The following is a 14781-nucleotide window of genomic DNA, read 5'->3' as shown; positions in this document are numbered from 1 at the left end:
CTCCATCAGTTAAGTTCCACAGCCTACAAGACATTTTCATTATTTGGCCTTACAGGAAGTGGAGTTCCTTGGGTCTCTTGTCTCCAGCCGGCTGCATTCACGTTTACAGCAAGGGGAAAAATTTTATTTCAGGTATCAATTTTTTTTTGCCGATCCTGCATGGAGGGCCAGGGCAGTTCTTTCATACAGTAGTGAGTGCTAGAAGGAAGATGGAGGTAGTGTGAATTGAAATGATTTGAACTCAAATGGAAGCTCAGATCCTGAGCTGGCAGGACAGCATTGGCTGCAGTTAGACATAAGCTACCTGAGACAGCTGTGAGTTCAGATCTCGTTGGCAGTGTTTCTCAGCTCAATGAGGAGGACAGGTTGTTGGGGACAGGGAAGATTCTTCCCTTACCCAAATCCCAGGATAGTGTCCAAACCATCCTTCCCTTGGCCGCCAGCATCCCATTTCCTGAGATGCAAAGCTGGTTGGGTCAGAGTCCTTCAATCTTTCATGTGTTTGTGTGATTTCTCTAAGAATATCAGTATTTAGAAAAAGAAAAAAAAGCCTTCCTCTGACTAAATATAAATTTATGTAATATAGCAGCCAGCTTCTGTAGTAGCAACTCAGAGCAATGCCAATTGAATCAGTGTTTGCAACACAAAGCATGATACCGCATCTACTAGGACACATCTAAACTGGGTCAGACGAAGGGTGGTCTTGCGAAGGTCGCTCTTTGTGTCCCCAGGTGGTGTGAAACCTGCTCTTTTTTTTTTTTTTTTCCTACAGAGGGGCAGAGCATGAATCCCTGTCTCAGGCCAAGCTCCTTGCCAGGAAGCCACAGACATGGGGGCAGCTCATTGGGTTCTTGCTGATGTTTCACTTGGCATCTGTTTGGATCGTGCTTTTCTGTGAGTACAGAAAAAGACAAGCATTTCATAAGAGGTGGTCATAAAAGCTCTGTTACAGACAAGAAAGTTGACCATGAGGTCTGGAGGAAGCAAAGAAGATTGTAACAAGCACCAGGAAGATCCAGGAAGCTCAAGGTCTCTTCTGAAGAGGGATTGACCCTGAGCAGCAATGATTGGCCGTGTGCAGGCCTGGGAGGGAAGGTCAGGGGATGTCAATGAGAAACAAGGCGAAGGCTGATGGCTTCAGCAAATCCTTAAACTATGTCTGAGGCCGTAAATGGAAAGCAGCTGATGTTTACAAGCAGAGGAGGAGGAGGAGGAGGAGGTTTGTGCTTGGTATATGGCAGGAAGGAAGGTCCCTCATGGATGACAGAAGCACTTCTATCTTATATGCCTAGAAGATGGGGACTGCTCGCTTCCGGGAGTGGCTGTGCTCCTGCATGCTCCATGAACTGATGCTGTTCTCCTCCCCTCCTGTACTGCCCGCACCTGGATGGACCTCAGGAAACATCCATGAGCCTGGAGGATGCACAAACCACCTGGGCTGGGGTCTCATCACTGCACGGGAAGAGTGACAACTTTGTGAGACATGGGAGTGCAGGAAGAGAGCAGAGTACGTGTGCCAGCAAGTGTGTAAAAGACAGAAGACTTGAAATAGCAGGGGGTGGAGGGCTGTAGTGCTGAAGTGAAACAGGTTCAGTTTTGATTCTGAGGCAGCAGAAAAAGGAGGACATGCTGTTCAGTTCTGGAATATGGAGACAGAGCATTCAAGCAGATCTGGAGGGCTGGGACATCTGGGGTGATGGGGGAGCATTAGTAGCGCTTTGGAAGAAGCTGAAGAGGTGATGGGGAACTCACAGCCAGTGGCAAAACCTCAGAAAATAATAATTTTGTTTTTGAGGAAATAGTCTGTAAGGACAGAGAGTCATCAGTAAATCTTGGGACAGCATGGAGCCACAGTGAAGTAGGGAAGCAGGGGTGGTGGTTAAAAAATCTGTGGAGAAACAGGCATAGGCATAGGACAGCATAGAACAGCCTGTGGTGGGGATGGTCCCTTTGCTGGGGCTGAGACCCCCCAACAGATCAGAAATCCTTGTGCACTTGACTCGGACTGCCATCTCTTCCACTAACGTCCCCTGAGGGGACACCAACTCCTTACAGCCACAGTGCCTTGTTTCCTCCTCTCCCACTCTCCAGAGAGCCTGGGAGGTGTCCTGCTGCTGTTCTGCACTCAACGTCACACACCCCCTCATCCCACTGCCCCCAGTAAGAGCCCTGAGCAACCCACGAGGGAACGAATCCCCCTGACAAGGGTATGAGGGGCAGTGCCTGAACATCCTGCTTGATGAAACACTTCAAATGCTGTCACAGCCACTTCCACATTTGATTTTCAGCCTGTAAGCAGTGCCTCTGACTTTCTGCTTCAGGGACAGTCATCATGTCTTTTAAAATAGAGGGGGGTAGACTTAGATTAGAAATTAGGAAAAAAATTTTTATGATGCGAGTTATAGAACACTGGAACAGGTTGCCCAGAAAGGTGGTGGAGGCCCCATCTCTGGAAACCTTCAAGGCCAGGCTGGATGAGGCTCTGAGCAACCTGATCTAGTTGGGGATGTCCCTGCTCCTTGCAGGGGAGTTGGTCTAGATGACCTTTGAAGGTCCCTTCCAACCCTAACCATTCTATGATTCCATGATTCTATGATTCTATGTCTCCTCATTCCTCCATGGTCTCTTCAGTGATGGCCCTCAGTGGGGACTGCTAACATCCTCAGAGACTTGAAAGTTTGCTGCGGACTTTTACTGCTCTAGAGGCCTCTTGAATCCACTTTCGGTACCTGCAGTACAGGAACTTGGCACCAGAGGGCTCATTAACATGCAAAATTCCCTAACAAGCCTAGTCTCTGGGCATCAATTAATTCCTCAGTTCTTATGTGATTAATTAGGGAGTTTTCACAACTGAAAAGATTTCAATAGTGAATAACAATAGGAAAGGATTTATTTTTCTTCCACTTTTCTTTATTTTTCAGCTTACACATTGAGTGATATCTGCAATCTCCAAATGGTATTGGAACCAAACATATTCGAGGGTGAATATGTAGGGAAGTCAGACCCAGTATGTCCGACACTCTATGGGCAGTCTTCATCCCTGCCTTCAACCTCACATTTCTCTCATCGGCCACATGGGACTTACAGCATCTTTGTTCAGATCAGAGCATTCTCCATTGTAGATAAAGTGCTAAAAGTAGCTGTGAGTTTAAACCCATTGGCACGAGTTTCCACTGTTTTACTGGGAGAACGAGCTGCACCCAGACACAGAAGGATGTGGGTGGACAAGGGAGGAGCAATGGATATCATCTAAGTGGACTTGTGCAAAGCTTTTGACACTGTCCCGCACGACATCCTCTAAACTGGAGAGACATGGGTTTGATGGACGGACCACTCAGTGGCTAAAGAGTTGGCTGGATGGCCACATTCAGAGAGTGGTGGTCACGGCTCAATGTCCATGTGGAGACCGGTGACGAGTGGCATACCTCAGGGGTCCGTGCTGGGCCTGGCCCTGTTCAACATCTTTGTCGGCGACATGGACAGTGGGATAGAGTACACCCTCAGCAAGTTCGCTGACAACACCAAGCTGTGTGGTGCCGTCAACATGCTGGAAGGGAGGGATGCCATCCAGAGGGACCTTGACAGGCTGGAGAGGTGGGCCCGTGCCAACCTCATGAAGTTCAACCAGGCCAAGTGCAAGGTCCTGCACCTGGGTCATGGCAATCCCAGGCACAAATGCAGGCTGGGCAGGGAATGGATGGAGAGCAGCCCTGAGGAGAAGGACTTGGGAGTGCTGATGGATGAGAAGCTCAACATGGGCCGGCAATGCGCCCTTTAGGCCCAGAAGGCCAACCGCATCCTGGGCTGCATCAAGAGGAGGGTCGTGGGAGGTGATTCTGCCCTTCTACTCTGCCCTGGTGAGACCCCACCTGGAGTACTGTGTCCAGTTCTGGAGCCCCCAACACAAGAAGGACATGGACCAGTTGGAAAGGGTCCAGAGGAGGGCCACAAAGATGATAAAAGGGCTGGAGCACCTCTCTTATGAGGACAGGCTGAGAGAGTTGGGGCTGTTCAGCCTGGAGAAGAGGAGGCTCCAGGGAGACCTGATAGCGGTCTTCCAGTACCTCAAGGGGGCCTACAAGAAAGATGGGGAGAGGCTGTTCAGTAGGGCCTGTTGTGATAGGGCAAGGAGTAATGGTTTTAAAATAGTGGGGGGTAGATTTAGATTGGATATTAGGAAAAATGTTTTACAGTGAGGGTTGTAGAACACAGGAACAGGTTGCCCAGACAGGTGGTGGAAGCCCCATCCCTGGAAACGTTCAAGGCCAGGCTAGATGAGGCTCTGAGCAACCTGATCTAGTTGGGGATGTCCCTGCTTCTTGCAGGGGGGTTGGACTAGATGACCTTTGAAGGTCCCTTCCAACCCTAACCATTCTATGATTCTATGATTCTATGTTTCTTAATTGCCTGTCCTAGTTTTGGCAGGGATGGAGTTAATTTTTCCTCTCAGTAGCTGGTATGTTTTGGATTTCGTGTGTGAAGAATGTTGATAAACACCCTGATGATACCAGTTGTTGTGAATGAGACCAAGGACACCGTCCTGCTTTCCAAGTCTCGCTAATTTGCATATGCAGGAAGCTGGGAGAAAGATAGGCAGCATAATTGATCCAAACTGGCCAAAGAGAGTATTCCATGCCATAAACGTCATGCTCAGTATAGAAGTGGGGGCTGGCCAGGGTGGGTATCTGCCTTCCTGGCATCCATCTTTCTCCCTCATTTTGCTGGCATCGTTCCCTCTACCTTGCCGGTTCCCTTTTGCTCCTTTGGTTGCCGCTCAGTTTTGTTTCCGTGATTGCTGCTCGGGACGGACTGTATCGGTCCCTGGGACATCGGGTGGTGAGAAAACACATATTGTTCACTTTGTATATTTTTAATATCCTTATATTCTGTTACTATTGTAGTTTTCCCTTGTTATTTTAGTAAATTGTCTTCATCTCAACCCACGAGTTCTCCTTCTTTTCCAATTCTCTCCCTTATCCAGCTGCGGAAGGGGAGGGTGAGTGAGAAACTGTGTGGTGATTGGGGCTAAACAATCACAGTGGGACAACTGCCATTCTACCCAAAGGACAGGCGGAAAATACAGCTGATGGTGAAGAGAAAGGGAAACTGAGCTCTCCCTGTGCTACTCCACGAGCTCAGCTGAACACCTCTGCACTCTGCCCTGAAAATCATGAGTAGGGAAAGGTTCGCTTGTCCTGCATGTGGGCTTCTGCTGTCCTTTCACCTCCTCAAACGCATTCCAGCCTCCAAGAGACACCTTCGGTTGCTGCCCTGTCTCTCAGCACTGCCTCATGACAGCTTGCAGCCAGCTCCATGCAGATGGATGGAACATTTGCTTGTTACTTTCTCCACTCATTATGACCTCACAAAATGTCTTGGAACAGCCTTGCTATGACATCATCCTGGTCTCTCAGCATCCTAAGATCCATCCCATCTGGTGCAACGGATTCTTAGGTGTTGACCTTACCTAAGTAACCTCTGACTTCATCTCCATCCACTGCTGTGTTTTGGCTGGGCTCTGCCTTTTAGGCACACGGAACTGAGAGACCTTGCTGGTGAAGACAAGGCTAAGAGTACCTCCAACCTATCTATTCCTCCTCTTACTAAACCCAGCAGTGGCCACACATTCTCTTCCTTTCTTCTTGACCTTTTCCTCAAGTAGGAACAGCTGATTGTTGTGCCCCTGAACTCCCTTGCAAGTGTCAACTCTGCAGCTTTCCTAAAACCAACCCTATTTCTGAATTCCTTCTTTCTTTCAAGTCTCTGCATCCATCTCCTGTATGCTTCCTTTTTGCCATGGAGCTTTCCCAGGAATTTCCTGCTTCCTCAGGCTTCTCTCCTGAATATCTCTTCTTGTTTTCCTGACTGTGGGTGCAGGCGGTCTTGTACTTGAAAAGCGCTGTCCTTGAAGACCAGCTCTACTGAGCTCTGCTGCCCTTCTGTGCTGCTCACATGGGCTCCCCCACTACAAATCACAAGACTAGGCCAAAGCCTCCACCTCTGAGGTCGGGCATCTGCACTTTTCTATTTTCCTTTATGTCACGAACCGATAAATATCCGGCCGTGAAAGGCACGAATTTCTCGGTTACAGAATTAAGACACAACGGTGTCATACGCATATGTTGGTTCTTTATTTCATTCACACACAAAGGGTAATGGCGGGGAGAGAAAGAGAAAGAGAGAAGAGAGAAGAAAAGAGAAAAAAAAAGAGTGTATAAAATACCACCATGGAGAGTCAGCGTCCTGAAAGACCGTCTTACAGAGTGGGTGGGGTGGGTGCCTCAAAAGGATGACAATGGCTCCACGGAGAATCGGCGTCCCGAAGGTCCATCTGAGTGGGGTGGAGGTCCACACACGGGTTCATGCGGCGACCCTTTTTGTAGTCCTTTTTATCAGCCTACCCCTTCTTGATGTTTTGGGGGCCTTTGCTAGTCTTTCCATCTTATGAGGTCAGGTGCTTCCTGCCTGTGGTTTAGCTTGTGATTGCTGCATCTTGCTGATCTGTCTTTATGGTGGTGGGCGTTAGCTCTCTACAAATGCAAGGCCCGCTTGTTCTTGGTAAGCCGTGCGGTTACCTGAAGCATGTTGTTACTTGATGTCCAGCAAGACAGTGTCCACAAAGTCATTTTGCATCCCCCAGAGCGGGCCTCCACTGTGCAGTCCCTTGGCAATGCTGTGCATGCTTGGTATCGTCCAGGGCCTGAGCTCATGCACAGGGTTTGGCTCTATTCTGGGGGAAGGGTACAAAAACAAGACACCCCGTTTTGCAGTTCTTGGAGTTTATAAGCACGTGTTGCTGCTTCAGCTACAAAAACAGGGTATTTGTCTAGACATTCTTTCACAGTTATTGAAGTTTTCAGCATTGTGGTTTGTTGACGTTTTGCTCAGTTGCATCCATCATTTAGCGATGTTGAGATATTAATTAACCTTTTCAGTCTCTGACAAGGGAGGTAGATTTAGATTAGATATTAGGAAAATTTTTTTAAACTGAGGGTGGTGGAACCCTGGCCCAGGTTGCCCAGAGAGGTGGTGAATGTCCCGTACCTGGTAAAATTCAAGGCCAGGTTGGATGAGGCTCTGAGGAACCTGATCTGGTTGAAGATGTCCCTGCTCCCTGCAGAGGTGTTAGACTAGACAACATTTAAAGGTTCCTTCCAAACCTAAATATTCTAGGATTCTAAAATTTCCACTTAAATAACATTATTCTTGGCATTCAGTCTTCCTGGGTTTTTTTGATCCAAACACCTCATGTACGAATGGAGCTAGACTCCTTGTGTAGAGAGACACAATAAAGAAACCAGTTCAAAACTGTTTTTCCAAGCTCCCATCTCTGTTGAACTTTTCCGGAGCAAGGTGCAGCTGCAGCATGCAGGAGGGGTTCAGGAGCCAAGAGCCCAGATGCCGCATGGGGACCTATGGCCTTTCCAATGCTCTCCAGTTTCCCCCTGCCCTTGCACCTTGTTCAAAATCAGATCGCTCTCAAGTACCCAGGTGCTGCTTTGAGCTTCAGAGAGTCAGAAGCCTCGCCTCGTCTTTCAGCAATAGGATTATCTCTTCATGCAGCTCCTTCACTGTGTTTGTATCTACCTGTGAAAAGCATCTCCAGGGAGGTTATCCCTGTGGATGGTGAACCTCACTGGAAGCACCTTAGACTTAGCATACAGATGAGGAGTGTGGGTTCTTGTTTATTAAACTTTACCATCCTTTCCTTCTGTTTGTTTGCAATGAAGGAAACCCTGCTGTGCCTGTGTGCAGCCAGGTCTCTCAGGAAAGCAGGTGGGAGCTGGTGCAGAGGAGCTGTCACCTCCAGCTGCAGACCTGGGTGGAGAAGTCTGATGTCAGGAAAAGAGATGCAAGTCCCAGGGGGGTGATGAGAGAAATGGCAGGGCTGAGGGGGTGAGGAATCAGGTTGTCCATGCAGTGTCTGACCTCCAGGAGGTGCTGGTCCTGCCCATCCTGATACCATTAGCAAATCCCCTGCATCCATATCTACTGGACAATGCTGCAATCACTCCTTCTGACAACTGATAAAGTAATAAAATTGAAAGAAAATTGAGAAACTTAAAAATAAAAAATACTTTTGTGTTAAATGCTCAGTGAAAACTTCCCCTTTATGTCCACTCTGGAGACCTTTTCAATTAGCTGTCCAAGACTTGAAGATTGTAGGAAATAATTGGAAGAGACATGGCTTTTTGCATTTTAACGAGCCCCAGGGTGCATTTGGTGCTGAGACCGTGAACCTCAGACACTGAGAGGAGCCTGGACAAACCCCTGAAGAAGCCAACGTCAGAAGCAACCCCTACAGTTTCAGGGAGTATTAATGGGTCCCACTGAGGATCGTTACCAACAAAGCCTCCCTGGGGGCTGGTTAGAGGAGAAAATGGGAGGCAGAGGTGAGAGGCAGGCAAAGGCGATGTAAAGGTGGCTCTGAGGCTGAGTGAACCTCCATGTGTTGCATGAAGACAAAGGGCCATGGCCTGACCCCCAGCCCCTGGGAAGGGAGATCCTGTGGGTCACACCTTGCTCAGGGCTTTTCCTGGGGCAGTGTGATGTGGGAATGTGTGATGCCAGGTGCAGGACTGTGGTGCGATGGTTATGGGTCTCTCCTTGGTGGGGTGAGGAGGCCTTCATGTCCTGGTCCCACCAAGGTATGGTGTCTCCTGGTAGGCCTTGGTGGTCCACATAACAGCCATAGTGGGGATAAAGACGTTGTCTCTGTTGGGGGCTTTTAGCCTTGCCACAGCCCTTGACCATCTCCACCACAGGGTGTTCTACAGAGTCTCACATCTGCGGCTCTTTCCCTGCAGGCTTTAAAAATCTTCCTTGCTTCCCCACCTCGCTCTCACCTGAAGATCTCACTGCCCTTACACTTTCCATTCGCTCTAGCTGTTCCTTGAAACACAAAGTGATGGGATGGTCCAGGATCTCTGTTGGTGACCTGTACAGCACAGAACTACCCTTGGAGAAACATTTCTTTCTGGTTTTTTTTCCCTGTCTCAACACCCTAAGTTACACTTTCTTCCATTATTTCCTTGTCATGCTTTTACTACTGTGAAGCAAAGCTCCACCATCTCTGAAGCCACCCTTCAAGCACTCTCAGGCTACTCCTAGACTGCCCTCAGCCTCTCCGCCTCTGGGCCAAAGATGCCCAGGTCCCTCAGCCTCTATACACAGAACATATGCTTTAGGCTCTGAACCCCATCCTGGCAGACCACCTCTGGGCTCTCTCCAGCTCCTCCCAACTCCTCCAAAATGTGGAACTGCAGACAGGGACACACCTGTGTATGGAGCCAAACCAGTGCTGGGTTGAAGGGGAAGGTAACTCAAGTGGTCTGATTTGACACATTCTTCCTAATGCAGCCCCAGCTGGCCTTGTTCAAGGTGAGCATGCACCAGTGGCTTGTATGGCATCCCTCGCAGTGCCTTCTCCTCAGAGTCACTTCTCAGCATGTCAGGTTACAGTTGGCCAAATAAATGGGGTTATTCTCCCCACCGGTGCAGGACTGGCCACTTCTTCTGGTAAACTTCAAGAGGTTTCTCTTGGCCAATTCCCCAAGTTACTCGAGGTTCTCCTGGACTGAAGCTCCATTTGGTCGGCTGTTGATGACTGTCTGCTGATGGCTCACCCTCACTCAGGTGTGTCTTACACAATAATGGCAGGAAAAGTTTCAGGACACTATATAAAAAATAAAAGACATATTAGTTTAATTTCTGTCCCAGCTATGAATTATTGTGACAACCATCTCTGCAATACCAAATGAGGATACAAAGCAAGCAAATCAAGCACCAGTGGAAACAGAGTCAATGAAGGTTGGAGTGCCAGGCTGTGTTCGTGGAAAAAGTTATACCTATATAGACAGACAGACAATATGACTCCCTCAAGGAACTGGTCTTCAGCCCTTCTGGCCAATGTTCTTCTGTCTTCTCCGGCTAACCCCTCAGCTCTCAGCTGACTCAGATACAAAAATAAGGCATATACAGCGTGAAAGCAGGATGAATAACTGGGAGAAACAAACAGACACTATTCACGCATCCAGGAATGAAGTTAGGAAAGCTAATACCCAAATGGAATTGAGTCTGGCCAGGGATGTCAAATCAAAGACAACAAGAATGGCCTCAACAAGTACATAGGTGAGAAAAGGAAGACTATGGAAAATGCAGGCCCCTTGCTCAACGATCAAGGGACTGGCTTAGACAAGACATGGATAACATGGAGGTACTGAATGCTTTCTTCACCTCTGTCTTCACTAGCAAGACTGGCTTTCAGGAATCCCAGGTCCTAGAGACCAGTGGGAATGGCTGGAACAAGGGAAATATACTCTAGGTAGAAGAGTTTCAGGTCAGGGAACAGTGACTTTTTGATGTCATTCTGAGGCCACCCTTGATAATCTTTGATCGATGACGGTGTCTGGGAGAAATGCCTGAAGACAGGAGGAAAGCAAATGTCAATCCCATATTCAAGAGTGGCAAGAAGGAAGAACGAGGGAACTACAGGTCTGTCGCCCTCAGTTTGATCCCCTGGAAGGTGATGGAGATGCTAATCCTGGAAACCATTACCAGGCACTTTAAAACAATAAAATAATCAGGAGTTGTCCTTGTGGCTTCACCAAGGGGAAATCATGCAATGGGCAGTCCATGCACCATCTCCACTGCCACTGGTCTCCAAGAAGAGCGCCTTTAAAATGATAACTTCTGGTGCAATTAAACCCAATTAAATTGTGAGCTTAACCCAAAACATCAGGAGAATGCAAGGAGAAAAGGCACTTCAAAAGACCAATTCCTTGGAAATTTTTTGTGCAGCAATGTTGGAGGAAGAACCCAGCCTTCAGAAAATGCACACAGGAAATGTCCTTTTATTGAACAGACTGCTAGTGGATTGGTCACATCAGGCACAGTGTGGTGCATGCACTCAGACACAACAGGATCAAGTCTCAAGACAAGTAGTAGAAACCTAGAAAATTATATATAAGTAGAATTATCCGGGAGAGAAAAACCTCAACTTATCACCTAAGATATATTTTGGGAAACACACTGGGGAGGGGAGTTAGGCTGTTTGCAGTGCATCTGTGTCCATTGGGCCAGTTTCCATAGGGCATTCTTCAGCTCCTGGTTCCTCATGCTGTAGATGAGGGGGTTCACTGTTGGAGGCACCACCGAGTACAGGAATGACACCACCAGGTTCAGAAAAGGGGAGGAGATGGAGGAGGGCTTCAAGTAGGCAACCATGCCAGTGCTGATAAAGAGGGAGACCACAGCCAGGTGAGGGAGGCACGTGGAAAAGGCTTTGTGCCGACCCTGCTCAGAGGGGATCCTCAGCACAGCCCTGAAGATCTGCACATAGGACACAACAATGAACACAAAACAGCCAAATGCAACACAGGCACTGACCACAAGAAGCCCAACTTTCCTGAGGTGGGAGTATGAGCAGGAGAGCTTAAGGATCTGGGGGATTTCACAGAAGAACTGGTCCACAGCATTGCCCTGGCAGAGTGGCAGTGAAAATGTATTGGCAGTGTGCAGCAGGGCATTGAGAAACCCAGTGCCCCAGGCAGCTGCTGCCATGTGGACACAAGCTCTGCTGCCCAGGAGGGTCCCGTAGTGCAGGGGTCTGCAGATGGCAACGTAGCGGTCATAGGCCATGATGGTGAGAAGATAATACTCAGCTGAGATAAAAAAGAAAAAGAGAAAGAGCTGGGCTACACATCCTTGGTAAGAGATTTTTCTAGTGTCCAAGAGGGAATTGGCCATGGCTTTGGGGAGAGTGGTGGAGATACAGCCCAGGTCAAGCAGGGAGAGGTTGAGGAGGAAGAAGTACATGGGGGTGTGGAGGCGGTGGTCGCAGGCTATGGCAGTGATGATGAGGGCGTTGGCCAGGAGGGCAGCCAGGTAGATGCCCAGGAAGAGCCAGAAGTGCAAGAGCTGCAGCTCCCATGTGTCTGCAAATTGCAGTAGAAGGAAATTTGTGATGGAACTGCCATTGGACATTGTCTTCCCCTGGGAGTGCAGCCTGTTCAAGGAGAAAAATGCATCAGTAAGTTTGGACAGATTTATTTAACCAAAATCTGTTCAGTTACTCATAAAAACCTCCAAGTCTTCCTCTTCCCTTTCAGGAAATCATTTCACAGTTCTCTTCCATGAGATGTGATTGGTGCTGGCTGAGGATGACACTGGTAGCAGTGAGCTGTGGTTTCTGCAGGATTCAGTCCTGCACTACGGCAAGAGGTAATAGGAACATGGATGTTTTAAGACAAAATCCAGCTTTTATATGAAAGACTTTTTTAGCAATGTCCCTCATTAATCTCCAGATTGTGGAACAGAGCTTTGGGGATTGTCTTTGTTTATTCTCCATCCACATCCGTGGAAACTTTCATGCCGGGTTTGGGTTGAAGTCTGAGCTGACTCTGTGTCCCTACACTTGCAGGGCAGTTGCATCTTTAAATGTCCCCTGCAACCCTAGCTCCTCTATGATTCTAGGACTCTGTTCCACCACAGCCGAGGAGTGTTGAGTCCGTGGAATTCCTGCTGCACTCAAAGTGAATTTCTGTGGGTGCTGAGAGGCAAAGGAACTGTCCCTCAGTGTGGAATGAGGGCAGACCCTGGTCTCAGCTCCCCTGTGCTGACAACTTTTTGAGCTGGAGGACAATCACACTCAGGTGTTCCCCCTGAAAGAAACTGGACACTTCTGAGAGCGCAGAAATTCATTTTCCAAATGTAGATCTCCTAATCCCTCACACCTTCTCATCATAATTGAGGATGATCTCGGCTCTGCCCTCCCAGCCAGGGACACAGAGGGCTTATTACAGCTGCTCGCATACAGCTGCCTGACAGCATTTCCATAGTCTTAGTCCTGCAATGTCTTCTCCATTGAGCGCTTGGAAAACCAGAGATGCCATGGGAGAGTCGTGCCTGGGGAGCCTGGAGCCCAGCAGGACCTCCCAGGAAAAGAGTCAAATGTCCTAAAGTTGAGGTGTCCTGACGGGAGGGTCAGATCTTTTCCAGCCCCATACATTGCACTGCCAAGAACCATAAAGGTTAAGAGGGGCATTGATTGCTTGTCCTCCATGGAAAAATCTGCATGACAGGACCCACAGTGCTGGTGTCTCAGCCGGACCTGAACCCTCACCTCCCTCCTTAGTGGTCTGGCTTCTGGGAAGGCAATTGATGGCCAAGTGTTTGTGTCACTGAGAGGGGGAGGCTGTGCTGTGTGAGAAAGGAAACCAGGGAATTGCTCCAGGAAAGGTCCCTGCACTGCAGGGGAGGGAAAGGAGCTGCCCAAATCCCCCCTCCCACTACCTTTCTGGCATCAGCTCCCTCTCCCTCTCTGACAATGTCTCTGCCGCCTGCAGCTGTCTCTGCTGGGAACCGCTTCTCTGTGCCCAGGTCTCTTCCCTGGCAGTGCTCACAGAACCAGAGCCCCATCCCACTCCCTGTGTGCTCAGCTCTGCCCTGCAAACACCTCCTGGCAGCAGGGAACTGTTGCGGGGGCAGCTCTGTCTGTGCAAGGGCTAAGGAGCAGCTCAGAGGAGTCCTAAAGAGAACGGGCATCTCTGTGTCTCCTCAAGAGTGGAACAATAAATTCCCATCTCCCACTTCCCACCCAGCCAACCAAGAGGACTGATCCCAAAGCACAGACTCCTTCCCTTTCAGGTAACCACCACTTTGACCATTCTCTTGAAAAGTTGCCTTGGAAATGTCCTGGGGGTGGTACGAAGCTTGGAGCAGCCCTGTCCTATGGAGCACACTCTCAACAGCAGAAGGACCCTGTCCTGTCAGGGGTCTCTCCTTCCACCCACAGCTTCTCCCCACAGCCCTAGCAGCTGATTCCCTGTCCCATCACACAGCCCCCCAAGGGTGAAGGGACCCAGCTCGGAAGGACAGCCCTGGGCACCCCTGGCTGCACACCTGGCTTTGCACCCTTGCACTCACCCCCCACACAAGGCAGACATCATGCCCTGTCCTACTGATGGTGCAGCAGGGAAGCCCTGCTCAAGAACACCTCGTCCTCTTCTATACTGGGGAAATGGTGGGAAGCCTCCTGGCAGGCTGTGGGATGAATGAGCTCAAGAAGATCCCTCCAGCAACACCAGCTTCAATGCCCTGCAGCCAGAGACTTACCGTAAAGAGGGCTGTGAAGATTTCTCCCTCACCGAGCTCTTGGTATCCTCCCACCCCAGGCTGCCTTTATCCTCTCTCTGCCTCGCTCCTCTCCCCTCAGCTCCTGCAGGCAGAGCCCTCAGCCCTGCTGCGCTTGGCAGAGGAGCTGCTCCTGGGCAGAGCTGTCTCTCTGCAGCACTGCCCTGTTACCAGCAGCTCCCTCCATGCCTGGAGCCCGGCCCAGCTCAGCAGCAGAGGCCCAGCCCAAGGCAGCACTTTCTCTGTCCCCTCGGGGCTCCCTCCAGCTGTCCCTGTGAAACAGGCTTAAGGAAACCCTGATCATCTCTGCCTCAGCTGGGGAGAGAGGCTTCTTTCCAGCCTTGGCATTTCCCTGCTGAGAGATAGTTAAACACCAACTTTTCCTGGCCCATCATTAGACAGGACACCCAGACAGGGACAGTCTGGGATCTCCTCTACCCCTGCTGAGGGAGGGGGTTCAACTGACTCATACAAGTCATAGTTTCCTTCATTTGTAGTCCTGGGGCTGGAAGGGGCCTCAGCTCCCTCCCATGCACACCAGAAACCCCCAGGAGTTGGGATTCCTCTTGCCTCTCTCTGATCAGCTGGTCATCAAAGAGACACCCAGACACCTGCGTGTCAGCTCCTTGTCACACCTCCCAGGGCAGT

The 14781-nt window shown here is 49.6% G+C and overlaps 1 protein-coding gene across 1 annotated transcript; it reads right to left on the bottom strand.

The window, feature by feature from the left end:
• Positions 1-11007: 11007 nt before the first annotated feature.
• Positions 11008-11985, bottom strand: LOC147599811 (olfactory receptor 14A16-like). The gene has a single exon (XM_086753484.1). The coding sequence runs from the start codon at positions 11983-11985 to the stop codon at positions 11008-11010; it is 978 nt and encodes a 325-aa protein (XP_086609610.1).
• Between the last annotated feature and the right edge of the window lie 2796 nt (positions 11986-14781).

This window comes from Chlamydotis macqueenii, chromosome 8, assembly GCF_036417535.1.
Source record: "Chlamydotis macqueenii isolate bChlMac1 chromosome 8, bChlMac1.mat, whole genome shotgun sequence".
Taxonomy (NCBI): Eukaryota; Metazoa; Chordata; class Aves; order Otidiformes; family Otididae; genus Chlamydotis; species Chlamydotis macqueenii.
Note: the sequence above shows the minus strand (reverse complement) of the source record. Positions and strands in the feature narration are given on the sequence as shown.